This window comes from Zonotrichia albicollis, chromosome 2 (genome assembly GCF_047830755.1).
Source record: "Zonotrichia albicollis isolate bZonAlb1 chromosome 2, bZonAlb1.hap1, whole genome shotgun sequence".
In the NCBI taxonomy this organism is placed as follows: Eukaryota; Metazoa; Chordata; class Aves; order Passeriformes; family Passerellidae; genus Zonotrichia; species Zonotrichia albicollis.
This window is the reverse complement of record NC_133820.1, coordinates 39,401,807-39,426,532: the sequence shown is the minus strand read 5'-3', so window position 1 is coordinate 39,426,532 and position 24,726 is coordinate 39,401,807. Positions and strand designations below refer to the sequence as shown.

At 39.2% G+C, this 24,726-nt stretch overlaps 1 protein-coding gene and 1 long non-coding RNA gene across 2 annotated transcripts in view; one reads left to right on the top strand and one right to left on the bottom strand.

Moving 5' to 3' along the window:
- The window catches only part of SPAG17 (sperm associated antigen 17), an 89,051-nt gene extending 64,796 nt beyond the window's left edge, over nucleotides 1-24,255 (top strand). Inside the window, exons 28-48 of the mRNA XM_074534804.1 lie at nucleotides 1,367-1,499; nucleotides 2,774-2,967; nucleotides 3,258-3,402; nucleotides 4,547-4,701; nucleotides 5,114-5,290; nucleotides 6,069-6,190; nucleotides 6,360-6,490; nucleotides 8,095-8,222; nucleotides 8,574-8,753; nucleotides 10,805-10,918; nucleotides 12,310-12,355; nucleotides 13,863-13,959; nucleotides 14,400-14,447; nucleotides 15,769-15,871; nucleotides 16,416-16,512; nucleotides 17,378-17,470; nucleotides 17,600-17,745; nucleotides 18,181-18,347; nucleotides 19,209-19,269; nucleotides 20,409-20,562; nucleotides 21,689-24,255. Of these exons, the coding sequence (XP_074390905.1) occupies nucleotides 1,367-1,499; nucleotides 2,774-2,967; nucleotides 3,258-3,402; nucleotides 4,547-4,701; nucleotides 5,114-5,290; nucleotides 6,069-6,190; nucleotides 6,360-6,490; nucleotides 8,095-8,222; nucleotides 8,574-8,753; nucleotides 10,805-10,918; nucleotides 12,310-12,355; nucleotides 13,863-13,959; nucleotides 14,400-14,447; nucleotides 15,769-15,871; nucleotides 16,416-16,512; nucleotides 17,378-17,470; nucleotides 17,600-17,745; nucleotides 18,181-18,347; nucleotides 19,209-19,269; nucleotides 20,409-20,562; nucleotides 21,689-21,816 (2,619 nt within the window). The 3' untranslated portion in view covers nucleotides 21,817-24,255. The remainder of the gene's footprint in view (nucleotides 1-1,366; nucleotides 1,500-2,773; nucleotides 2,968-3,257; nucleotides 3,403-4,546; nucleotides 4,702-5,113; nucleotides 5,291-6,068; nucleotides 6,191-6,359; nucleotides 6,491-8,094; nucleotides 8,223-8,573; nucleotides 8,754-10,804; nucleotides 10,919-12,309; nucleotides 12,356-13,862; nucleotides 13,960-14,399; nucleotides 14,448-15,768; nucleotides 15,872-16,415; nucleotides 16,513-17,377; nucleotides 17,471-17,599; nucleotides 17,746-18,180; nucleotides 18,348-19,208; nucleotides 19,270-20,408; nucleotides 20,563-21,688) is intronic.
- Nucleotides 64-21,636, bottom strand: LOC141728160 (uncharacterized). The gene is made up of 4 exons (XR_012578950.1): nucleotides 21,402-21,636; nucleotides 20,382-20,541; nucleotides 15,310-15,360; nucleotides 64-7,579 (listed from the first exon to the last, which is right to left on the bottom strand). It is a non-coding gene; the product is annotated as an uncharacterized LOC141728160 (long non-coding RNA).
- Nucleotides 24,256-24,726: the final 471 nt, after the last annotated feature.

Below are 24,726 nucleotides of genomic sequence, written 5' to 3'. Positions count from 1 at the left end.
ATATGTTGTCCATTTCTTTTCTACATTTTACTGTATTTATAAATTAATTTAGGGATGTTTGGAGTAATTCTAGAGTTTATCTAGACACACAGAGAACATGCATATCAAGAGATGAGCGTAATGGATCTCAGAAACCAGATATAATTTGATGAGTAACCAAGACTTCTTTTTGTTGAATATCATAATGGCCAAAAAAGTTCACAGCACTCCTAGACGTGTGTAATATTTCAGTACAGCTCAATATGTCAATACATATTATGCATTATCTCTGCTACCAAAAAAAAGTCATTAACCTATGACCATTTAGTCAAAGAATAATCTTTACTGTTTATTTTTATAACACTTTTTGTTATTAGAAGAGTCCCCATTAATTAGATCCACAGACTGCAGCAAATAGCACTCCTTCTGGCAGTGACAAATGGGATGAAATTTAACAAAACCAACTCCTGGATTCTACAGAGTGGGACAGAGTAATGCCAGGCACAAGTACAACCTGTGACAGGAGAGTCTGAAGAGCGCTCTGCAGGGAGGGCCCTGGGGGTGCTGGGGCAGCAGCAGCTCAGTGAGAGGCAGCAGGGCATAGCCCAGAGGGCAGGAACCGTGTCCTCGGGGCATCAAACACAGAGCACAGCCAGGCACAGGGGGATCATCCATCACCCGCTGTGCTCAGCGCTGCTGCGGCCTCACCCGCAGTGCTGGGAGCTGCTCTGGGCACCACCACTCCAGAGGGGTGGGAAGGTCCTGCAGTGAGTCCAGAGAACAGCAAAGCTGCTGAAAGGGCTGGCAGGTGCATCCTGAGAGGAGTGGCTGAGGGCTCTGGGTTTGTCTGCTTTGGAGAGCCAGGTGCTGAGTGTCAACCTCCTGCTCTCTGCAGCTCCCTAACAGGGGAAGTGCAGAGGGAGGTGCTGATCCCTTCTCACTGGAATCCACTGGCAGGACACATGGAGATGGCTCAAAGGAGCACTGTGGGAGGTTCAGGCCGGACATTGGGAAACATTTCTTTACAAGAATAGTCAGACACTGGAACAGGCTTGCTGGAGAGGTGGTTGATGCCCCAAGGTTGTCAGCGTTTAAGAGACATTTGATCAATGCCATTGACAAGATGCTTTAATTTGGTCAGCCCTGAAGTGATCAGTCAGTTGGACGAGATGATCATTGTAGGTCCCTTCCAACTGAAATAGTCTGTTCTGTTAATTCTCTTCAAGATAGCTTCTTTATTTCTTGTATTCATTCTGAGTGATTTTACTTTTTTCCTCTTCATCACCTACAGTATTCTAGTGACTATCACGTTTGTGACACATTTTTTAAGACTTTCTTGTGGTGTTTGAATTTATTTTAACCTCAAGTATGTCCTTGATTTCTGTAGATTCTGTTTGCTGATGGCACGGTGATTAATAGCCCTGATTCTGGTCCTGTCCTACCCCCACCTGCAGATGAAATACAGGTGAAATCTCCCTTACCAGAATCAGACCATTTATCTGAGAATAGCACAAAGAAAGGTAATATTTCTTGTGTTTTGGACAGATATAAAGTTAGTAGGGCTGATGATACTTAACAAAGAGCATATATCTTTAGTCTGAAAATTCTGACAATGTGAAAATGCAAATTTATTTGTACTCAGCTGCTGCACACTGCTATGTTACCTTCATAGCAAATCATCTCTCTCCTACTCCAAATTTATTTTTCTTCTAACATGGTAGGACTCTAATAAGTAAAAGGTTGTGTAAGAACTTCATTGATAGCAGAGTGAGCCCAAGGTCTTTTAAAATAAATCCTTGTAACTACAGTAGTGTTAAGTCCTTACTTTTTTCTTACAGTTTTTAGTCTTTGTATTAAGAAACGTTTCTCTCACAGAGGATAAATTTTTCTTTCTCACTCCATGTATTCCAAGGCAACTACTATTGGTCATTATCAATTGGTTGTATGGACATATGCTTGGTGGTAATATAGCCATTCTTATTGTATTTTGACTGAGAAAGAACGAAATAATGTTTACTTCATACCTCAGAGTGTAGTCCAAGATCACTGTCAGTATTACTTAGTACACAGAATAATTCTGACCTGTCGTATTAACATAAAATTTATTGGAAATAGGTGACTAAAAATTGATGCCAAAGAGAAAGGTGTCTCAATAAGAGACTTTTTGAGTCAAGTCCAGTCCTTTTTCTTAGGATATTCCTTTAGATACCTGCAAAGAAGAACAACTCTGACAAACCATTTTCTAATATGAATTGTCAGTATCTCTGACTAGTGTATGTCCTTTATTTCTTGTCCTTTATTTATGATCACTTTTTCACCTTCTCCCCTGCTTATTCTTGACAAATTTCTAGTTAAGAGTTTCATCTCTTTTTGGCCTCAGGGGTGCTTGTTTGCTAGATAATTGCTGTAAGTCTTTCTGCCTGCTCTCTGGACTACACTCTTGTCTTTTGCATAGACGTTGTCTATTTTTCCTGAATATGGGAGACAAGAGTTCTCTAGAACATTCCTAGTAAGATCTCTCCAGTTGCCTTTCATAATGAGACCCTTTTCTTATGATGCACCACAGGATTGATGGCATTAGCATGCTATTTACTTTTTCTGTAAGGAAGTACATAAGATAAGCCTAGTTCAAGATCATGTCTTTGAGTAGCAGGAGTTGTAATTTTCTTCTAGCCTGTTAAATAGTTCATTTTGCAATTCTGTCAAAAGCAATGTTCACAAACTGAACTTCACTGGTTTTGTTTTTTGCCTTAGAGAACATCAAGTCTGATACAGAAATTTTTTGTTTCTGCAGGAAAAGGCAGTGACAAGACATCACTACCGTCTCAGAAGTCTGATGAGTTTGAAAAGGTCATTTCTACACAACCTAAGACAGGAACCTGGATAACAACAACTCCATTAGGCATTCTAGTGGGCACAGAGGGTGCCACAAGAATGGATCTGAAGCCTCTCTTAATGTATCAGGCCACGAACCCAGCTGATGGAATGGTATTAACTGCTTTGGTGTTACTGTAGCACTGTCTATAAGCTAAGAGACAGGGCTAGCAATCATAAATTGTAGGATTTATTCTTTTAAAGCATCCTACAGGTTGTGTTACTGCACTGTTAGAAATGCAGTAGCTTTAGATTTGGAAAAAAATGTGGTTCCTCTGTCTCTCAAGTAGATGACAATGTGGTAGGCAAGCTTCTTTAGAGTTTCAGTTGTGATCCCTTATATTGTTGCTGCTGTCACAAGTATCACAGGGCCAATATAAATAAGTAGTCCTTCTTTCTTTCAGATTATGACTGTACGAGAAGATGAAGTGATAATTGTTGAAAAGCCAGATGGTAACAAAGTAGTAGAACATGCTGATGGTACCAGGATTACATCTTTTTATGAAAAATGTGAAGACCTTTCTGTACCAGAGGGTAGTGTGGAAACAGGTAATATCTAAAGGGGAGCACTTACTTTTCTTGCACTTAATATTTTATGAAGCAGAAAGTTGTCCAAATATATACTAAAGGTGGCTTATATCAGTAGCCTAGATAATAGATCCACTAGTGCAGTCTAGGCTTAGTTTGTTTGCTTTCTTGCAGCAGTATATTCAGTGCAAAAATTATACTCTCGCAAGTAATTTAATCTCCTTTCGTACCTATATGGTCCTCCTTCCCCATGAGACCACTGTGCCAGGGTTTTAGTGTGTTCATTGCCCTCTCTCCCTTGCCCTAATAATAACAAGGAAGCTCTGAGTTTTAACTGAAGAGGTATGAAAGGACCAAGGCATCCTTACATTCTCCAGTGAAGCCATGGACTCACCAGCCTTGGAGATACTAAATATCTGAATATGCCTGTAGAAAATGGCCTGCCAAGAAAAGTGAAACTTGTATTTGCCTGAAATAAGTCGGGCTAAAGATCATCTGTGACTCTTCTGGCTGGTGGTGTATTCTGTATGACTGCTTCATTTGCAAAACAAGTCCTGTCCTCCTTAATTAAAATGAAGGGGACAATTTAGTGTGTGGGCATCTGGGCTGTTCAAACACAGTGGAGGGAAAGACCATTATTGATTTAGCAGAAAATGTTCAGGGACATCTCCCTGTAGGATTTCAAAAGTCAAAATCCCTTGAACTGACCTATCTCTTCAATAGAAAGGCAGTAACCAGATTAACATGCCTGTTATCATTTGTTTTCCAAGATTTGTGTTGCTGAATAGGAATTTCTTCACATTTTAGAGTTTGTATTACAGACACAAAGAATTTCAGTGATCCAACTTGTATATTGCAAATATGCACATAATTATGGTTAGTACCATACTTGGTACATTAGAGTGTACTTTCCTGGCCAGCTACAGATGGTTACAGATATTTTTTACTCTTGGGTTTTCCTATATTGAATTCAAAGTCCAGAACTTAAAAGATTGCATATTGTTTACATAACATAAAAATATGTGATAAAGGATGCTATGAAGTTTATGAAGGTCTTGCACTGAAAAGATAAAGATCCAGCACTATGAGAGAAAAAGCAAATTGAATCCTAAGACATTTCCATGATTCTTGTGCTCCTGTCTCATTGTTCTGAATTAATTCTTAGATGAACCCTCAGAAGCCATCGCAAAGAAGCGCAAAGGTACACGAGTAGAGCATCCTGAGTTTGCTACTGTTGTAGCAGATTGGAAGGATGGTACCTGTTGTACTGTCTTTGGAGATGGGACATCTATTGTAGCAAAGCCACAGGGAACATATCAGGTGGGAATTATTTTTAGTTTGTGACAGTGATATTTAATCTTTGTGTTCCAAGTTCCCTGCCATTAGCAGCTCTCACCTTCATTACCTCCCTTCTCTGTAGTCTTCACTAATCCCTATTACTCTATCTCTTTCATACTCTGCCAATGTTTAGATACTTACTCACAAATGTACAGTGTATTTAAATCAGAGTCTCAAATTTCCTGAAGTTAAATATCACAGAGACTCAGATCAGCCTACCTCTAGGACCTCATATTCCTCCTTTCTCCCCTTTGATTCCTCTAAAGTGGATGATTCAATATTGAATGTCTGAAAGCTGTCCTCTTGATTTGTATCTGTTCTTCATTTTCACAGTATCTTTAAATTAGAATTTTCACCTTTGAGGATTGAACCTCTTCCCTTTTTGCTGTCATAGGTTTTACCCAGCAAGGGAGGCTTTCTTTTCTTTGATGAAGACTGCTCAGCAGTTTACAGCCATGAAGCTTATGATTTCAGCAGCAAGGAAGAAGAGAAACAAGCAGGGAGATACATTATGAAACACACTTCCAGCACTATTTGTGAGATGATGGATCCTGAAGGAAATACTTTCAAGGTAAAATACACAGAAGAAAACAAGTTTCTACATTCTATTATAAACTGCTCTCAAAGTCAAATTGTAACCTTGTAATATTTAAAGTAGCCAGAATCAGGTTTCTGATATCTTCTTGACTATGTGATGGATATTCTTTTTATATACTTATCCCTCTTTAGAGAGACTGAAACAGAGCACATGGTGTACAATTTAGCTCACCTTTAATTAGCATGATTTGTACTATAGCAAATAATCAGGTCTGCAAGTGAGGATTAAAAACTAGGTATGTCAGATTCAGTTAATGGACTGTGCTTTGAATCACCCTTATTTAAATTGTATCTTGAAAAAGGCATTAGTATTCCTTTTTAGGTCATTGTTAGTTATCTTGTTTGAATATGTTAATGTTACCTTAGTTAATAAGCACATAGTGTTTTCAAGAAGGAAAATACTGTAGAAGCTCACTCAGTATGTATACATCAATGTCTGTCTTGAGTATTACAGTTACCTGGCTTGACCAGTGAGTGAGTATTTCTGTGTAACAGTCCTTTGGAATTTATTAAATACCAGCGTGTGATATTAGTATTTATGATACAGCATGTCTTTCGAGAAATGTTGTTGGGGTTTTACTGTCTTTTCAGTTTTCCTCTTTATTTCTTTTTCCTGGGAGTTTCCAGTTGCTCATTGTGAAATGTGTTTTTCTATCTCTTTCACTGGGCTAGGCTATGTTAAAACTCTCCAGCAAGTCACTGTTTTAAAAGGATCTTTTAACTCAAGTAATTTCACATAATTTCTGCTATAGGTCCTGGCTGATGGCAGCACAGATGTGTGCATTCCCAGCAGTGGTTCTGATGAGAAGGAGGACAAGAGTTCAGCAGCAGATGATGTTAGCAAACCTGTCACTGATAACGAGCATGTCCCCAGGTAAAATGCATTGCATTAATAGGTTAACACTTTCTTTTCTTCACAGTATTTTACAGGGCTCATGCATTCGTGCTCCCTTTGCTCAGTACTCTGTATTTGCACATTTGATGCCATCATGCTGGAGTTCTGCTCTCTTCATAGAGCTGTGTGTGTGTGTTTGGCTGTGCAGGTTTTTCATCATCTCTGAGGATGGTTCTGGAACGGAGCTCCTGCGAACAAAGGATGTACGCGAGTATATGGCTGAGGCCTGCAGTGATCCTGCCACTGCAGTCTTGCAGGATCCTGTACAAGAACAGCCAGGTAGAAAATGTTTCTTCTCTGACAGGCTACTAATAGAAAGAATTGAAAAGTTTCAAAACTCTTATTTGGGCAGGAAATGTTTTTACTCTTGTAAATAAGGATCCACGCCTTCTAGGAGTGGAAGAAGTGAGTTTGGGGGAAAACTCTGAGAAACAGAGAATTAACTGAAGGACACTGTTAAGGGATACGTGAACTAACAAATGGCATATCTTTATCCACTCTCAGTCACACAAATAAAAGCAATTGCCAACTAAATATATTCTTTGTGTTTATCATCTAAAAAACTTGAATGTATCACAGTGTCCATTAATGATGTAGCAATGAGGAGAGTAATGCTCTGTTGTTGATCTTTAGGCTGTCTTTTGGAAAGGATACATATTAAAAAGCTGAAAAAATGTGACTGGAATAGCCAATACTACATGGTAACAACCACATTGTAGTAGCAATGCAAGAAATTATGTCCTGGAATTGTTGCTTGTTGTAAAGGTAATTGGATCTGCTGTGTTTCTATAAAAGACACTGTAGCAACAGGTAGTTGCTAACAAAAAAAATCTTTAAAAAGAGATTAAATTTTTTAAGATTTTAAATCTTTAAATCTTTAAAAATTATGGTTCCCCTGAATATGAGGGGATGATGACAGAAATTTGCTTCAAGCCATAATGTCCTAAGACAAATTTTTCATAGATTTATGTCATAAGCATATGACATAAAACAGGTTTCCCACTTACTACTCTTATAAAGTGTGGCACATTTTTAAATGTACTTTTATTCACACAAATGACTGGTTCCCCATTGCAGAAACCAAATGAAGCCATTCTGCCATGGGAAAAAAGAAAAAAGAAGGGACATGGAGGGAGCCAGAAAAATGCAGAAGGTGAAAAGATCAGAAAGATGGAGAGCATACATACCCAGTCAAAATCCCAGTAAAAAAATTTTACTTACAGCCAGCAATCATTTGTAATAGTAGCACATCTGACTTCCTGCTCCACCTTTCACAATACTGGGTCTATTTGCCTTTACAGCAAAGTTTCACAATTTTGTATCATTATGACAAAGTACCTCAGTGGTGACACCCATTTTGAAGGTCGCCTGTGGGATAGATCATAGTAGATTAAGTAATTTTTGGGTTGGGCTGGAAAAAATATTTTGAAGAACATCAAAATTTATGCAAACAATACAAATAAATAATCTCTAATGGAATCCATCTAGTGATCAGGGCATGAAGTGTAATATACAAAGAAGAATTATGCATGTTCTGAATACGTTGTACTACTACTGAGATTAGTATTCAGTACACATGGGTCAATGCTGTGCTCTTCCTTGTTTGGGCTACTCCCCACAACTATACAACTGAGCTGTTAACCAAGAATCAAAGCAAGTAGCGTAAGCAAGTTATTGTTACAAATGGGCTGAATAATCTGAACTTGTACCACTATTCTATAATCAACACAGTGATCTGATATTATCTGTAGCCATGGATGCAAGGACTTTTATCTGTTAGCAATAAGATGTTTTTTCGATAGATAGTTTTTTTCTGTAGGTCTGAGACACTTTTTTGTTTTTTAATTTGAACTGGTTCTTAGCAAAATTTGTCTTTAAACCAGGTGTTTTAAGTATTACTGTCCTCCGGCCTATGGCTGAAACATCCCCCTGGGTAATGAAGAAAGAACCAGAGAGTATTGTTCCTCCATATCTACAGCCAGAGACTCAGAAAGAATCTTCTCCTCCTGAGGTATAATTGTTTCAAAACTGTCTTTTCATGTTAAAGCAATAGATGTTTGTCTCTGTGGGGAAATGAAGCTCTAAATAGTGAGAATGTTAAATTCAGTTTATTAAGCAGACAGAGCAAATGGTAGGCTGTGCCAGGAAATGTATGGTCCCATTCTTTTATACTTAGTGAGGGGATAAAGCAATTTTAAGGGGAGTTTGTCTTACCAAATGAAGATGTTTTAGCGTAGATAAATTGTTCCCAGGAATCTACTGGCTTTATTGTCTAGGTCTATGACACGCCTTTCAACTGAGACATATTGCCAATAGGTGCATTTTTGGGTTTTGCTCTTTTTGTTTGCTCCTCTCTGTTCAGAAGGAGATCAAAGGTCCCCTAGTGAGAAGGTATGCCTGGAGGGGTCTCAGCATCGGAGAAGCTCGTGTGTCCTTGCCAGCCCCCGTGCGAAAATGTCCCAAAAAACTGCAGATCCGCCAGCTATTCCAGTATAAGCCACTCTGTGATGAACTAAGAGAAAAACTGCATCTTTCCCTCAAGGTAGTTCAACCACATTTATTCATTCTTCCAGTAAGCAAAAGAGAACAAACAAGTAGATGAATTGGGTGTGATAAATGTGAAGTATATACCTAAGAAATATCAACTATGCTTGAAGAACAATTATTTCATACATAGGTGCTGTAAGTGTTTTTCTGAAAAAGTTCAATTGTTTCATTTACCTCTTATGAAACCTAGCTTTCTGAGCAAATACACGAGATCCAATCCAGCATACATGACCGACAGTACTCTAACATATAATTTCCTTGCTGTCAATATTGATATCTCTTACTTCACTTTTATTTTGCTTAGGGTTTGTTTTCCTTCAAAAAGCCTTAAGAATTTAAATCTATAAAGCTGAACAAGAATTTCTAGCTCACCATAATTCTGCAACTTGGTCACTGAGACACTGAGACACACTCTGGTCTTGGTTATATATTTTTTTCATAAATCAATGTAGAACATTTCCAGGTTTCAGTCTGAGTTTGTTACTCTATCCATGTCTAGGAAATAGCTGTGTAGCCTTCTGACAAGGTTTGTGGTCATCCCTCATTAGTGACTTGCTCATAGCAGGGTACAAGCTAGACCTCCTGTGCCAGTGTTCTGAGATGGTGTCCAAAGGTGAGCAGCTTTGCCCTTCTCAGTGTTAGTGTAAAACATTCCTTTATTTAATTCACATTGTGAAGATGCTCTTAGAAGAGATCTTAGAGTCAAAACCCCATTATTACTTAGGAATTAGAGAAGAACAAAATATATGTGTCCTGTAATTTATTCATTTAAACTATTTTGATAATGGCATTGCAGACTGAATTTGTAAGTTAACAGCATATGACATGTGTGAAGGTAGTAATATATTGTAGCCATTTATATAATTTTTTTTTTACCCACATTACATATTAAAGTCGGAGGGGAGACGACCCACCTTGCGTTGTTCAGCATCGACTCCACTTTATTGATCAATCAGGCACCTTTTATAACAGTGTTAATTCACTTCATGCATATTGCAAAATCTGAGCTCACAATAGGTCAGAGATAACATACCAACTCCTCCTTATGTTTCCAATACCAAGATTTAGGTTCTCAAAATTATTTCTGCTTTCCCAAAACAGCCAAAGATAGAACATCCACTTGTTATGAGAAAGCTGCCTGAGAACTCTGATGTGCAAGGCTCTCAAGGCCTTCATGTTTGTCACCTTTACTTGTAATTAAAAATAACCTGAGAACCTCTGCTGTTCACAGAAACAGGCTGTGAGAACCTGCTCCTCACAGCTGCCTTCTAGGCCATCCCTGAAAAAATCTCCAACAATTACATTTCAAAGAAAACATGCTTGCAATAGAAAAACACTGACAGCTGGCCAGCCCAGATATGTTTGGGATATTCAAGTCTATCAGAATGAAATGTTACCAGTTTTTCAGTCTATAAATATATTAAAATTATTCTTTAATTTGCATACTGATCTTTTAAAGGGAAACAGTGTAAGAAAAGTTCCACACCAAAATGGCAAGGGAAGTCTATTCATCACCCAGATATATTGTTGATTTTTAGAGAAAGTTGAATGCTGTTTATTACACTGGGAAGGAAGAACTGCAATTACTAGCACTGAAAAAACAGTTGCAACAATTGCATAAATGTGCAATGAAAATACTCTCATTGTTCATAAATCAATATTTAATTAATTCCTTTTTTTTCCAGAATGAAGTGTCTTAAATCTTTAGCCTCACCTTCACTTTGTCAGAGCAAAATCAAGATTTAAGGAAAATATGCTTTCTTTCTCCATCTCCTATAAGATTAAAGAGATATAAACAAGTGAAAAAGAACTGTTGTGGGAAACATTTGTTTCTACAAACCTGTCTGTTAGTAAAGTTCTGTACTACATGTAGCTTTCTGGCAGAGTGGTGTGTTTAAAACCCTTTTTTCTATCCAACTGATTTAAAGAGATGTGGGAAAAGAAATGTGCTTCTTTTCTGTAGCAGCTGGAACGATTATGTCAATGTAAATATCTATTTTAAGCCTACATCTGCATCTTTATTCTTCCTTTTCATTGTTCCACCAGGAATATATAGAGAACATCTTAAAGCAGGAAAATGAGCTGGAAGAGATTAATGTGAAAGAACCAAGAACAGAAGAGGAAAAGGAGAATGCTGCAAGTCTCCTTGAACAGGTTACAGTGAGAAAATCAAATTTTTTTAAGTATTTCTTTCAACAAAACCCTTGTATTGCATTGGAAGTGTGCGACTTGAAGCACATTATCCATTCATAAACCAGCAAATGTCAGAGCAGCACAGAGCCAGTTCTGGTGTAGATTAATGGTAAAGCAGAGCCACAGTCAGCCTTCAGCTGGTCTGAATTCAGCTGGGCACTGCTGCCATTTGGGGAAGAAATGCTCAAAACAGTTCAAGAGTTCTACTGAATGATATGTTCCCAAACACACAGACCAAAATTACTTTCCAGTAATTTACTTTTTTTAATATCCCCCAACATCAGGGTGAAAATGTTTCCAGTCTGTTGTCATTGCACATGGGAGACTTCTATTTCAACCACAGCCACCTCCATAGTAAGAATTTAAACCCTGCTTTTGGGATAATACAAAAACAGTCTGGAGGAATATTGTTATTACTGCTGAGCAGCATTTTGGTTTTTTAAACATAATCTGTGAATTTTCATGGATAATTAGAGCACAAAAAGAAAAAGGAGAGGAATAGGTAATGGGAAAGGTGGGTAAATAGAAGAGGATCACAGCTTTTCTGGAAAAAGGGACAGAGAAATGATCTGTCAGTAATTCCATCTGCATCTATCCTCTAGGCAGACATTTATTTACTTCAGTGAGGCCCAGGTGCTGAACCTCACATGGTGCTCAGATCCAGTGAACTTGTCTAGTGACTAATTATTGTTGATTGTCCTGGCTACCTTCAGCACCTTCATTTCCAGTTACAGATTTCACATTGTTTGCAGCAGTCTCAGTGAGCACCTGCTGTGACCCAGGAATCAGTGTCACATTGCTCCCAAGTCTCCAATAGCTCTGTTACAACCCAGACTGCCTGGTCAGGAGCTCTGCTTTCCAGTTAACTGCTTCAGAGACAGCATGAGAATAAAGGAAACACTTTAGAGCCTCTTAACCCTCATTCACTTTACTGTAAGCCAGCCACATGAGACCTCCTCAGTAACAAAGCCTGCAAATTCCTGAACACATTTCCCATTTAACTTGTAGGGAGTCTAATTTTAATACATTATAGGTACATCTTTTTCAGATTTTTTTGCCAAAGGATTTCAATTTGATTAGGAATTAGCTTAGTTGACCTAATAAAAAGTGACCATATAAAATAAAAAGCTATCTATGCAGTGGGTCATCAAGAAGGAGTCAAATACCTGTTTAGAACAGGGAAATTGTACTTCCTTTTTTCCCAGCGTATGTTTTCTGACACACTGAAATACCTGACAATGTGACTACAAGAGTGGGGATAACAAGGTAGCACTTGTTTATAATATAAATCCTCTGAATAAGATGTTGTTGTGAATTTTATTTCTCATGTAGTCACAGTTATTCCTTCTTCATTGCAGTCCTTCCCTGACTGGAAAAAGTCAACTGAAAAGCTCAGTGATAAAGGTAATAAAAATTTGAATACATGTACTTTTAAAATTAAATATATATAATATTTTTAATTAAAAAATATCATAATAAGTTTAAAAGTATTGTACTATTATTTTTAAAGAGGCAATATAAAGGTGAATTCATCTATGTACTATGCACATGCTTCTGTGTAACTCTCACAGATGATTAGGACCTCTTAGCATCAATGATCCAGTACGTCTGAAAAATAATTCCTGGTTTTAGGCATGTGTATTTGACATTTTCATGTAGTGAATTTTCTTAGCTGTAAGAGCTATGACAATACTTGGCTATTTTTATGCAAGTAACAACTTTTCAGACAAGTTTTTCAAAGCAACTAAGTAAATCCTAGTCATTTATTACACTTCAAAATCTAATCTCAAACCATCACATCACATTTGTACATCAAGATGTACAAATAAAAGTTATCTCTTATAAAAACCCATCACCCTTTTCTGTAGAAAAATTCATTACATTCTATCCCCTTGTGATGCTCATCTTTAAAGTGTTATTTTCCTTGTCGAGAATATTTCTACTTGTCAAAAACGTCATACTGTGCAAAATAAACAGAAACTGCTGCAACAAATGCTTGCTGAACAGCTTCCTCTTAAATGGAGGTGCAATTTTAATGTGGTGTTGCTAATGAAGAAGATAGTGGGAAAGAAAAGCTCTTAGAAACAGGTAAAAATAGAAAAAGCTGAAAAATAAAATCATGTTTTATGGTGAAGAAGGTGACCAAAAAAACCCCCACATTTTGAAGTTTGAACTCATGTAATTCCCAGAACACTAAGAGATATTGTCATTGTCTAATAGGATCATATCTCTCAAATACTCACATCTCCTAAACTTCGCCACAGAAAATTGTTTTTAGACAAGGAAATTTCTTTGGACCCATGATTTAGCTTCAAGGTATAAAGTAAACAACACACTTTATAAAATATGTCAGAGGACAGGCCAACTCTTTAATAGAGCTGGTCACAATATTAAATGTGGAAAGGCTGGCATTTCTCCATTATATATATTGAACTAGCAGTTCCTTCCATGAGAATGTTGATTATGGCTGCTTCACAACCTCAATTAAGCACAAGCAAGCTTAAGCAATCTAAATGTAATAAGGGTCCCTGAAAGCCCACATTATTTTCTTCAGCTGTAGGTAAAGACCTCAGAGCACCCCAGTTAGAGAGTGGCTGAATGTCAGCAACTTTTCCTATTCACAGCTATTTGTATCTTGAAAGAACGGAAAAATATGTCAGGAAATACAGGGTGGGAGTGTGAACCTAATGTGCTTCTTCTCCTTTCAATATTGAATTCAACTTCTTATCTGTTAATTCTCTGATCTTGATTTTGGAATGAAGTTCTTTCTGCCTTTTCCCTCACTGTAACAAAGATTCTGTTAGGTTTCCATAAAGTGGCAGAAAGATGCATTTAAAAATATCCTTTGATTTTTTTTTCATAACCCTGTGCAGCAGAGCAAGCCCATTCATCAATGCCATTCCCCTTGCAGCCCGTGTGAGCCAGCTGTATGAGCAGGCAGTGGCTCCTCCTGCCCAGGATCACACTCGGAAGGCAAGCACTGCACAGAGACAGGACCAGCAGGACAGGTAGGACAGAGCAGCAAGCACTGGTGCAAATGGAAATGACACAAAGGGTGGAGCCAAGCGCACTGTGCTTTACTGACTGTCATTAAGGGCTGGAATCTAGATCCCTAGATACATACGGCAACGTTTTACTGTCTTGTCCTGTGATTATTTTGTCCCTCTATGGCTCTCTTTCCATATCTGAAAGATAATTCAAAGTTTCTTGGAAAAGGACTTTGCATATTTCTTGGATTGAATGATCTAATAAAAATGCAGATATAAGCAAACATTTTTGTGCAAACCATACGAGTCTGAGTCAGAAGCCACCTGAAGTGTTTACATAACATACTCTCACAAAAAGCATTTTCTTTCCAGGGTTATCTTGTAAATATTTTTGTATTTATAGAAGACTACTAGTTTTCTCATTCCCACTACTCTCTCTTTTTTTCTTCTGGGTGATTCAGTCCGGATGGAGTAACATCCAAGTGGAAAAGCAAACTGGAAGAGACCTGGTAATAATATTAGTAGGATCAAGTTACTTTATGAGCCAGCTTAATCTGCTTTGGTAAAGAATATTACTGATTTCACCAGGTCTTGGGTGATGTTGCAATGGCTTGCTTGCAAATAATGGGGTATTTTCTGCTCAACAGAAATGCTGTAAAAGTGGTTTGAGTCTCTTTTGTCTTTTTTTTTTTCCCAAAACCCAGCAGCATTACTGTTAACTTGCACGATGCAAACCAAGGCTGAAGTCGGAAGCCCTTTGTTTTGTTTTCAGCTTCTGCCACTAGTGTAGAATATACTGTATATTAATATTTTCAAATGCTGACGCTTTAGGTTAAGATTCAGGTATTCCACAAATAAAAGCTGATTTTTTCAAATAGAACCCCAGACCATCTCACATGGTGGTGCTTCAAAGCTTCTCTAGGCAAAACTGTCCCAGCTCTCTCAGCCTGTACTCACATGAGAGGTCTTCCAAACCCTTAATCATCTTTGTGGCCCTTTTGTGCACCAGACAGGTCAAAAGTGGACACAGCACTCCATGTGAGGCTTTCCATATTGCTTCTTAATTATTTCTGATTTGCATGAGATAAAAAAGCCTTTTAGAATTTCAGAGTTTCATTTTCATATAGCATTTCACACTGTTTTGGATCCTATTAAAAAATAATTTCAATATATAAATCTGAGCAGTCAGCACCCAAGAACATCATGTGCAATTCTGGCTCTAAAACCAGTGTTTAAACTCTCCGTATGATTAAGACTGATCATTTTATAGCTGATATTAGACTCTGCTACAAGTCAGTGAAATTCTAATAGTGTAAAACTGGGCTATATCAAGCTGAAAACATGACTGATCTTTACTCTGGTCAGCCTTACCTTCAGAATTTTGAACAGCTTTTTCTGTATCCACAGAGCCGTCAAGTCTTTCTGTGATAAGATAATGAAATTAGATGAGTTTTGTGTTCAAAATTTTAGCAATGTATCTGGAATACCAATTCTTAGCTTGAAGTGTTTGTTGGAAGGTTGGAAAGACACCAGTGGCAGTCCCAGACATGTTCCATGAGGTTAAGAGAAATGGAGTATGTTCTGAGGAGGAGCTCCTCATAGCAGGCAGCTTGTTGTCTGTCTGCATTCTGACCAGTCAATTCTTAATCCACCTCCAAGAAAATTGCCAATTACAAGAATATTACTTCATGTGATGAACCACACAAGAAAATGCCACTTGCCTTTACCAAATCCACTTTTTGATGCACAATACTGAAAAACAAGATGAACTCAGTTATAATGCTTTTTTTTCTTTCTTTTCCTTACCAACAATGCAAAAAACATCCCTAGGAAAGAACTGGATAAACAGAAAGCTTTATTCGCAGCACTGATAAATGATATTTATGCTCCGTATTTTGAATCTGAATTTGGCAAAACCTTCTACCAACAAAAGGTAATGCAGCTGAAAACTGGATGAAGTCTGTTAGGCCAACTAGTATCTCCCATGCTCCCAAAGACAATTTTGGGTTTTTATCTCAACAAACCATTACAAAAGACAACCATGGCAGATGAAGATGGTATATGTTCACTGATAACAAACTCTATAAAATTCCTTACATAAGCTCTGGAAAGAGCCTGATTCAGGGCAAAGCTCAACCTCAGGATTTTTTTACTTACCCCTCAAACCCCTCTCCTTGCTTATTAGAAAGTGAATAAGTAAAACAAACACTCCTAATTTAGAGATGATCTTGGGGGCTTTTCTACTGGTAAATGATGTAAGTGCATAAAGCATACTCAGAAATGTAGGTTGTAATCTGATGTAACTATTTCTACCACTTTTATAGTCACCACTTTGTTTCTGCTTATTTGTTTCCTTTGCATTCCTTTTTTAAAATTTTTTTCATTTATTTTTCTGCAAGGGGAGAAGGGTGTTTGCTGTCTGGTTTTCCTAGGTGTTAAGTTGAAAAACCTAAGCCCTCTTTCTTCCTTTTCTCCAGTTTCCTGATTTGGAAGCAATGTCTAAGGAACTTCCTCCACTTCAAAAAGAAACAAGTGAGACCTGGCCTCTGAGGCTGATAAGAGAACCCAGTGGAGGTAATCGACTGTCTGGCATCAGTTTTGTATCTTCTTCAGGAGGAAGAAGCCCTTGCAGACATCATTGAATGTGGAAGAACCATCAGCTTTGGATGCTAAGCTGAGAATTATGCTATGAATGAGAATTGGATAGATGAAAAATGCTCAAGAAACTTGAATGGAATAAGTAATAGTTAGGGGTGGGTGAACAAGAACCAAGGAGCCAAGTTTAGAAAATAACTAGTATGACTGTAGGAAAAATATGGGAGATTTATTTCTGAAACTCAGCGGTAAGAGGGAACTGGTGCAAAAGCAATATGGACTAGGAAACATGCAGGCTAAAGATAGACTGGAGGACATAGGAGGAAGGCAGTGACTCTATGCCAGGAAGCAGGGAAAGAGGGATCATTATCTAAGCTTCAGCTTTTCAGATCTGAAAGGAATATTTCAGTTCTGTTTAAAAAGCAGCCTAACAAGTTACTGAAATTATGCAGTGAGATTAAAAGTCATACACAGCAAAGATTCATATCAGGCAAATAGTCCTCTGTGGGGCTTTATCAGACCCCCACTACTTCCCATATTTCCTCATTTTCAATCACCATTAGACCTGTGCAGGATTTTCTTTTAGTACTTTATGGCTTATAGTTCAGTTAGCCAGAGAACAAGAAATTACTAATCACACAATAGGCATTTTAGAGATCCCTGTAGCCCAGTAGAGCAAAACATTGCATGCAGATTTTCCCAGCCTCTCATGGTTATGTAGCAGCTTTCCAAGACTATGTAAATTAAAGTGCTAAAGACTGATGTTGTTTTTCACATGTTTATGAAAAAGATTTTGATCATAAAAAACACTTGACTCAGTGTTCCATTATTTTCCCTTTAGCAGCTGAATTTCTTGATACAAGTGAATCATCCCTTTCATCTGGCCTTCCCCTGCAGTATCCTTCCAAAGAAGATGATGGTTCCAGCAGCACAAGAGGTACACCTGCCTTCCAGAATGTAGTTGGAGCAGCTCGCTATCTTTTTATAACTTCTGTCACAATATTTGCAATATGAATTTCAATCCATCTGTCACTTTTTCATGCTTTTGGAAATCTTTCCCTTCCAGACAAGACTGAGGGGGCAGAAGAGACAGCCTTTCAACAGAAAGTTCCAAGTCTGATGGTGGATGTTACAGGACAGACAAGAAAAGAGAGAGTAATATTACCATCATGCCTTCAGGGGAAAAAACCAACCACCATACCAAATAAAAAGGTAAAAAATAACATCTTTCTTGTCAATATTCATATCATCTGAGTCATCTCTTTTCCATAAAATCTTCACCCTGGAGCAATGCTGGAAGGTATTTTGAATCTATTTACTATAACATGGCTGTTGCAATTTATATATGTTTATTGGCAATTCCAGAAGTACCTTTCCTCTCAGCTGCTAGGAAAAACTCATTCTGCATCAGGCACCTACTTGAAAGCTCTGTTTCCAAAAGAGCAGATCTTCCCCCATTTTCCCTGAGACACCTCAAGGATAAATTTCCAGACAGTATTCGAAGTGCTGCTTCAGTTTTTACTCAATTAGGATGTATTTTTGTAATTCTTCAGGGTGAGTGAACAGAGGTTAAATATAGGTTAAGTAATTCTCTACCTGACTTAATGGCCACCAACTTTCTCTTTGTCTCATATTTTGTTTGCAAAGATAGAAGATCCTGCTTCAGGAAAGGTCAGCACATCTTCTCTTGCAACAAGACAGGATCTTACCAAATTCCATCTCATCCCACCCAGGGTGGTATTTGGAGTGCTAAAGGAAGGCTGCATCTATGCAACCATTGTAATCATGAAGAATGTTGGTGTGAACTTCTCAAGGTTAGTTTGAATTCTTAGTACCCTGGTTTTTATGTCTCCAAATAGATCCTGACAAAAATTAAGTACAGTTTCTCTGGACCTACCACTCAGAGAAAGCACAGGAATTCTCACAGCCACTTCATAGGTCTGCCAGAGCTTTCCATAAGATGGAGCCATATCCTAGGAATGCCTCTTCTACTGCCTTTGCTTTAACAGCTTCTGGTGCAAGGGCATGCTGGTAAGGGGGGAATGAAATCTGCAGGATCAGTTCCAGAGCAATGCAAAAGTAAAGGTCATACCTGATCTAATGATCTTGAAGAAAAAATCTGAGCAGTTGGAAGTTGCATTCACAAAAAGACTGAATCTCAGATGTGAAACAATCAGTAAGAAATGAGGAAGTAAAACTTCTGCTTTAGTTGGTACAATTTAATTAAAGATTATTTGCACAAAATTCATAGCAGTATCATGCTTCCTGCAATAGAATCACATCAAAGGACATTAAATAAAGATTGTTATGAACTTTTGGGTCTGCAACACACAGGTGTTTGCCAAGAAGCTGTTTGTACTTCAGCTACCTTTGAAGTGCAGATTTTAAAATGGTGCTGTTTCACTTTCTCTTATAAGGACCGGGCAATGTTAACAAGCTCTTTGGAGGCTTACTTTGGCCCATTCATCTGCTCCTTTGGGGTTTTTTTGTTAGAAACCTGAGCCTTGGCAAGAAGCCCAGGAATTGCTGTAGTCCAACTTGTACATTATGATGGAAAGGATGAGCTAAGAAATTCTGCTGTCATTTAAAAAGCAGAGGAAGAGCAGGCAGCCTTGATGAGATTTCTCCTGCCTGAAACAGTTTCTGGCAAACTGATTCTCTTCTCTTTCTGACAGGTTTCGGGTGAAGCAGCCTCCTCCATACACAGGACTGAGAGTGATGTACACACCAGGACCTGTAGGTTGCACAAGAGAGCTTCTGGGTTTTTTCCTAGACCCAGCTGGCCCTCAGGCTAGCTAGGGCACCTTTCTGGGACAGCAGCTGTCTGGGAATAGAGCTGCCAGGGTACAGTTTTGTTTAAGGTTACTTGAAGGGATGCTGTCTTCCACCAACCCTCTGCCACCTTCAGCTAAGTGTTCCTAGCACTCGAGTCTCGGCCTGTACCTGAATGCAGAGTGATAAAAATGTTAAGTTCAGTGGAAAGCAGCAGGTCAAGCAGTGAAGTAATAGAGAGTTTTTTCAAAGCAAACAGGACTACTCTACCACTGCCTCTGAGTTTTGTCTTCTGCTTAGGGTGTTTGTTATATCTGCTCTGTCTTATGCCTAGACTTAACTTCCTGTCCTTAACTTCCTGCCCTCAGGATTTGACCCTAGTAAACTATTGCCCCAATCCTTTCTTGTCCTGCTTCCAACTGTTCTCCACCTTAAGTTATTTATCTAGCAAAGCACCATAGCATATTATCTCACTAAGCAGGAAGCTTTCATTCTTTCTGCTTTTGTTCAGTCTCTCTTTTTACCTACACACTATCTCTGAATAAATAGTGCTGGCCACGGCATCCATGTAATACCAGGCAATATCTTGCCAATGCATGGAATCAAGAAGCAATGAATTGTGCAGAGGCAGTGCCAGAATGCAAATCAAACCTCCTAGTCCAGAGCCTTAGCCACAACCCAGTACTTGAAATCATTGGATAGTGTGGGTTGGAAGGGATCTTTAAAGGCCCCAATTGAGAAAGAAGGATGGTGTAGAGGACTGTGTCAAAGGCCTTACAGAAATCCATCTAGATAGCTGGAATACTTTCCATTCTTTTCTTTTCTCCTCACATCTGCCCCTTTTGTACCTCCCTACATTTATGTTCTTTTCAGAATAGATAGAATATTTTATTTCATTTGGAAGGGACCTACCATGGCCCTCTAGTCCAACTGACTGACCACTTCAGGGCTAGCCAAAAATTAAAGCATAGCATTAAAGACACTGTCCAAATGCCTCTAACACTGACATGCTTGGGGCATCAGCCTCCAGCTCCAAGGACTCCTGAAGGGGACCATGTATGAAACTTGCACCTTACCTGTGAGTCATTCTCTGTCTCTCCCAGGTGGCTGCAGGCTTGCAGGCTGAACTGGAGATAGAGATTTTTGCCATGCTGATTGGAGGGAAAGACACTGGTGGCCTTGAAGAAGTTTCCCATAATATTGAAATAGTAACAGAAACTGAAACTCTTCTCCTGCCTGTGAAAGCAAATATCCTTTGTTGTCTTATTTCTCACACACACCTCATCGCATCGACCCTGGGGATCATCTTCCTGTTGGGAGCCTCAAGCATTGTTTCCAGTGTAGGCTGTTGCAGTAGTAAGCTTTACTGTCCTTTTCAGAAATACACAAATGGGTGTTTTCAAATGCACAACAAATGAATAATTTAAGATTCTGATGCCAAACGCCCCAGAATAACGTGGTTTGAAAAGTGGGGAAAGGAAGAAGAGCAACTCGGAAAAATGTTGCTTGTAAAACCAAATGAAAATAATAGGAACTCTTTCCCACCACCCCTCATGAAGATACTTTATTATGCTTTTTGAATCTATGGTTGCATCTGGTGGTAAACCTCATGAGTGACAAAATGATGTATCATCCAGATACTGAACAGGCAAATGCGACAATCCCTGCAGCAGCAAAGATGCAAGCACAGAATTGCATGAATGCTGCCAGAAATGAGCCTGTGTGGGTTCAGTGGGCTTTTCAATTGTTTAACTCATGACAGCAGTACAGTAAAAGAGCCAAGTCAGTAGCTATTATTTCTATTTCCCTTGTGCTTCAGGTGAAGTTCTGTTTGACATTTAATCAAATTTACACTTAGAAGTCTGGGAGAAGTGGTCCTCTGGAAACCTATAAAAGAAATAGCAAGGCAAGCTACATCCAGACATGCCAGAAATGTTCATTCAGAGTAAGGACCACCCTTACCAAAGAAAGGAGAACTTCAGGATACTCTAAACCTGACCAGGGTAACAGCAACTCCTCTGAGGCTTTATATGCTCTAGATGTGACATTGAAACTCCGCAAATTTACTTGCATTGACCCAAAGAAACCTTTTGTACCTATAATTGCAGATCTAGACAGCACCAGTGGCATAGCAGCAAAAGCAGCTGCTGTTCTGTTCCCACTCACCCAGTCCTCAGACACAGTTGCAGACCAGCCTCCAAAACATGTGCCCTTCCCCCATATTTTAGCTGATCCTTTAACCTTTGAGCTGAGGACACTAGTCCAGATTCAAGATGTTTCACAACCTTAGTTCCAGAATTCATTCCTACCTCCACAGGTTATTTTACTTAAATAAACATACCAAAATGGTTAGATCCTTAACGTGATATTCCACCTGTTCTAGCCAGTGACATTTATCAGCGTCGCCCCGAAGGATTCCCCCAGGGAGGGATGGCAGCAGGAGTCCAGGAAGTTCCTCCAAGCCCCAGGCCACGGTTTCGGATTACACTCCCACGAAAGCTTTATAGTTAGTGTAAGCACTGGATGCAGTGACACCAGCTGTAAATTAAAGTACACTTGTTTTACCTATTCTGCACTTAAGCAGCAGCATCCTGAACAAAGCTCATGCAAATGATGCACACTGACTTGGTTACTGTGACAAGAGAAGGGAAACACTGGATGACGTTAACCAAAGCACTCGCTACAAGGGGACTGCAGGTTGTTACAACTGCTCAGCTCAGCAGAAGCACTCACAGCAAAGCCTCCTCAGTCCTGTCCCAAATCCTTCACTTACTGTCTCCACATTAAATAAATCCTTGAACTTCCTGGCAGCTGGATTTATTACAGTTAAACCCTAATAAATCAGCCTCTCTTTAACATATTTCACTATCTGTAACCAAGTCTTACTGGTGACCCATTGACACACAGCAAGTCTAATAAGGGACAGGAGTCTTACAGATAGGGCAGCCTCAATGTGACAAGTGCAAATACACACAACTCTGCACACACAGTTTTATACAGCACATTTCTGTAGCATTACAGATTCAGTCTACAAGAAGAATCACAGAATATCCTGAGTTGGAAGGGACTCACAAAGATCAGGTCCAGCTCTGCACGGGACATCCTGAGAGTCACATCATGTGTCTGAGAGCATTGTCCAAACACTTCTTGAGCCCTGTCAGGCTTGGTGCTCTGATCACTTTCCTGGGGAGCCTGTTCCAGTGCCCAACCACCCTCTGGGTGAAGAACCTTCTCCTGATATCCTAACTCACTCTTCCCTGACACAACTTCAGGCCATTGCCTTGGGTCCTGTCACTGGTCACCGAGAGATCAGTGCCTGCCCCTCCTCTTCCCCTTGTGAGGATGTTGCAGACTGCAATGAGCTCTCTCCTCTGTCTCCTGCAGGCTGAACAGACCAAGTGCCCTCAGCCACTTCTCACACTTCCCCTCAAGGCCCTTCACCATCTTTGTAGCTCTCCTTTGGGTGCTTTATAAGAGTGTCTTAGAAGGGTTAAGTCTTCCCAGACAACAAGAAAGCCTTACTGGGAATTTTTCACAAAGCAGCAGTCAACATGTTTAACATTAGGCTGGTGTTCACCTCACCCCCATGAGCTCAGGTTTTGCAACACAATTGATGGTGACAGCTGATAAACAGGGAACTCTATGGATGCCTCTCCTCAGCTGAACAGTCCTTGTTTGCTTCATATGTGTAACACTGACATCATCTTTTTCTTTCAACATAAACATCTGTAAGCCTGCTTTGTTGTCCAACCAATCAGCAAAGAAATTCCAGCTGTATCTCATTCCTCTCCTCTGGAGAAAAAGAAAAGTGACCACATCAGTCAGTTCTCAAAAACTTCACAGACATGTACCTCTGACTGCTGCATCTGCTCTAGGACTGCCCAGTACACATCAAGTATAGCTTTTTTTTCTGTTTAAATATCTTCTTACCTTTTCCAGTGTGGAATTCTATCCCCAAAGTAACACACAATTATAGTCTAGAAAAACATCTAGTTTAATGCCTTCCACCTTAGGGATTTACCACCTGCAGCTCATCATGAAGGGAGTTTAGACAAACTTCTCTCACTCCATTTTGAAACCTAAGAGAAATCCTCACCCAGTCAGTTCACATTTTAGTGAGACACCCCCAGTCCCAAGAGAAGTTCTGATCAAGGCCATCTTCCATGACAAAGCACAGAGGGAGAGAAATTAATTGCACAGTATTCTCCTCTCACATGTCTAATCCAGCTAATCAAAGCTGCTGCTACCACAGCCAAACCTCCCTTTTCTTCTGACAGTGTCCTTTTGTGAATTGATTGACAATTCCTACTGAAGCTGGCTGCAGCCATCCCACGCTACCCAAACAACTGTGCCCAATGCCTCTTTGAACATTCCTCCCCTCAAAGTCTCCTGGACTCAAAACCATATCCCTCTCAGACATACCAAGGAGCTCTTGATTGATTGGTTTAGTCTCACAAAACACAGAACACCAACACTCCTGGGTTAAATCCAGGTTAAATATTGGTTGAATAGTCTTGTTCAGCCATCCAGAACAGAAACAGTTGAGTCACTGCAGAGGCACCCTGAGAACTTTCTAAGTTTCCATCACCTTTCCCAGGTGGTTATCACCAGAGCCAGTGATTCTCTCTACTGAGACCTAGGAACCTCTCTGCAATATTAAACTTGATCACAAATTTGCCACACCTAGCAGACACCAAAAAGCAAAAATCACTGATCAAGCATCACCTGACCAAACTTAGTCCTATCTCATTAATTTCCTTAGTTATTTCACAACAATATTTGAAACATTTCAAAAATATTCTTTTAACATGCTCAGAATTAAATACCACACAGGAAGCTGCCCATTAAAGTCTTTAGTATTCCTAAGCAGACTGTCCATCCTGAATGTGTGGTTGTGATTTTTGTACCATTCAATTTGTGCAATAAAAGCAAGCCCCTAATCTACTTGAAGCCTGTGTAAGAACTCCATCTCATGTTATTTGTTCCCTTCCAACAGCAAAAGGCCAAATCTGAAGCCAGTCTGTAGCAATCACAAAACACTTGCAGAGAATCTGGACATAATTATTAGTTTTGGTTCAACAACTGTACAGAGGTGGAGCTGGGATTTCTTCTTATTTTTTCTTCCTTCCATTCATGTTAATTTTCTGTCTTCTTCACTACAGGTTAAGAGCCCAAGAAGATCAACATGAGGATAAGCAACACTGAAATACCTAGATTTTAGTTCAACCTTATGGAAACATCCAGTGTAGTTTTTCCATTTGTTTAATCAGATTAAATGAGAATAAATATATTGCCTTTTCCCTGTTAATGAGAAAGGTAGTCCAAAAGTTGCACAATCTCCTGACGTGGCTGTGTGAAATGTAAACAATGGAAACTGCTGTATTTCAACCCTACTACAGAGCAGTGCTGCATGGTTCCCAC